Source organism: Triticum dicoccoides, chromosome 4A, assembly GCF_002162155.2.
Source record: "Triticum dicoccoides isolate Atlit2015 ecotype Zavitan chromosome 4A, WEW_v2.0, whole genome shotgun sequence".
Lineage (NCBI taxonomy): Eukaryota > Viridiplantae > Streptophyta > Magnoliopsida > Poales > Poaceae > Triticum > Triticum dicoccoides.
Genome location: NC_041386.1, coordinates 613708622 through 613710847, shown reverse-complemented (window position 1 = coordinate 613710847; position 2226 = coordinate 613708622). Strand labels below are relative to the sequence as shown.

The 2226-nt window shown below is 44.8% G+C and overlaps 1 protein-coding gene across 1 annotated transcript; it reads right to left on the bottom strand.

Annotated features, from left to right (window-relative positions):
- On the bottom strand, positions 1-1602 carry LOC119289381 (tropinone reductase homolog At2g29290-like). The gene is made up of 5 exons (XM_037568715.1): positions 1517-1602; positions 1201-1408; positions 817-1042; positions 543-658; positions 1-165 (listed from the first exon to the last, which is right to left on the bottom strand). The coding sequence occupies exons 1-5, from the start codon at positions 1600-1602 to the stop codon at positions 1-3; spliced, it is 801 nt and encodes a 266-aa protein (XP_037424612.1).
- Between the last annotated feature and the right edge of the window lie 624 nt (positions 1603-2226).

Below are 2226 nucleotides of genomic sequence, written 5' to 3'. Positions count from 1 at the left end.
TTACGAACTAATAGTTCGACCACCATCGATGCAGATGACTTGGCCGGTGATAAAAGAAGCTGCCGGCATGCATAGGAATGACACTGCTGTGGCGATCTCCACCGGCTTGCCGCTCCGTCCCAACGGGGTCTTCAAGTGCTCTTGCTTCATAAACTCGGTATCAATCTATGAATCGACAATAAACAATTGTTATCCACATTTAATTTTAAGAAGATGTGAAAATTGCTAGCAGTTTGAAAAAAAAGGCTTCTAATTTCTTGGTTGGAGAGACTAGAGAACAAGCTATGCAATACAGATTTTTTGTCCGTGAATTAGTGATTGGCAATATCAATCCGACAAGCTCTTGTATCATAGTGAAAACAGCGCTAGCACTTGCTTCGGTCTATTATGATATGGCTATTTTGGTGCAAATAATACATCGTTTGGAAAATTATAATGTTTCCCTCCCAATATAAAGTGAACTTATTATCTCATGAGATATCTACAAAAATACGGTTTAATTTCATATGTTGTTGTTTAAACAAGAAAAATGCATGCTAGACACTACTTACATCTTTAATCATATCGGTTGTGATAAAACCTGGGGCAATGGCATTCACACGGATCTTGTCGGGGCCCCACTCGGTGGCCAAACTCCTCGTAAGCTGGTGTATTGCACCTAAATAGTAAAGGACAAATACAACCATAAAAAATCCACTTAATTTTAGGTACCAAATAATATTTTAAAATTCATAAACGATGGACGCACTTTTGTTGGGATGATACAAACAAATGTCATTATTGTATATTTTGGCAATGAAGTGCACATGTAGATACCTTTTGTGGTAGCATAAATTGTGTAGCCTGCAAAGCCGATTGAACCTCCAATAGAGGACATGTTGATGATGGTGCCTCCTCCGGCAATAGAAGCGTGTAGGAGAAGAGGGTGTGCGAGTTGGCTGAGATGGAAGGTTGACTCCAAGTTGGTATTCATCAGATTCGAGTATTCCTCCCCTGTACATCCAACAGTGGGCTTGTAGAACAATTGTGCCGCATTGTTCACCTATGTTATTTGGATGAAGGGAGATTTTACTAACTCATAATAATGTCGCGTCGAGGCGTCAAATATAGAACTTACTCCCTCCGTCTCGTAATATAAGATCGCTTTGCAAACTACATGGCATGTTTATAACTTCCGTATAAAGGGAACGTATAACTTACTAGTATGTCGAGCTTGGAGTGGAAGGTTTGCCGGACCGTGTCCATAAGCTTCTCCCTGTCGGCTCCTATGGACACATCACAGACAGAGACGGTGACCTGGAGGTTCTTCTCCTCCCACCGCCGGCGGCACTCCTCCAGCTCCGCTGAGTTCCGGGAGCAGGTGTGCACCCTCGCCCCAAACCTAGCAAGCTCCTCCACGATGGCATGTCTATTCAAGGACAACTTAAAATGAGGGTCGGAGCAACATGTACAACACTACTAACTGCATTGGTAGAATGAAGAGATGCATGCGTGCATGTGTGAACATATGATATACCCTATCCCTTTGCTGCCGCCGGTGACGAGCGCGGTGGCGCCGGCCAGGCTCCAAATCTCCTCCCTGCTCCCGCAGTCAGCAGCCATCTCGTCCGGCCCCTAGCTCTGTCGCTCGCTCAAATGAGTGAATTGTCTGTTGGTTGTTGCCACGGACAACTAGCTAGATCCAGTTTATATAGCTAGGACAGGAACCCAAGGCACGCACAAGAACTCAACAAATTAAGCTGTCAACGTCTCCACAAGCTGGAGAAGGCAGGCACACATGACATGGTCACATGGCCGCTAATTCGTGCATTCCGACGATGTATGTATTTCACCGCTTCTGACCAAAGATACGGCCGGCCGCCGTCAATGTGACATGCCGCTACGCTTACTTAATTTGCAGGTGATAACATTGTATATATGCCAAATGACGAACTAGCTTTGCAGGCGATACCATTAACTATATATATACGGCCAGTGACGAACCAACAGTGAAAGATGGAGACCATTATAATAGTGACTTGGTCGGTTTGGAATTTTCAAGGGCATCAAGCCTAACCTATTCTTAGGGCCGGCAACGAGGAAGGCGTATACACAGGCTTCTGTTGTGTGTGCTATCAAATAATCTCATGCTCCACGTGCTCGATGTTGTCATGGGCAATGTTTCTGAGCTTTATTGAGGTCCCAAAGGAGCTCATGACATCATCGCTCTCGATCGTGATCAACCCC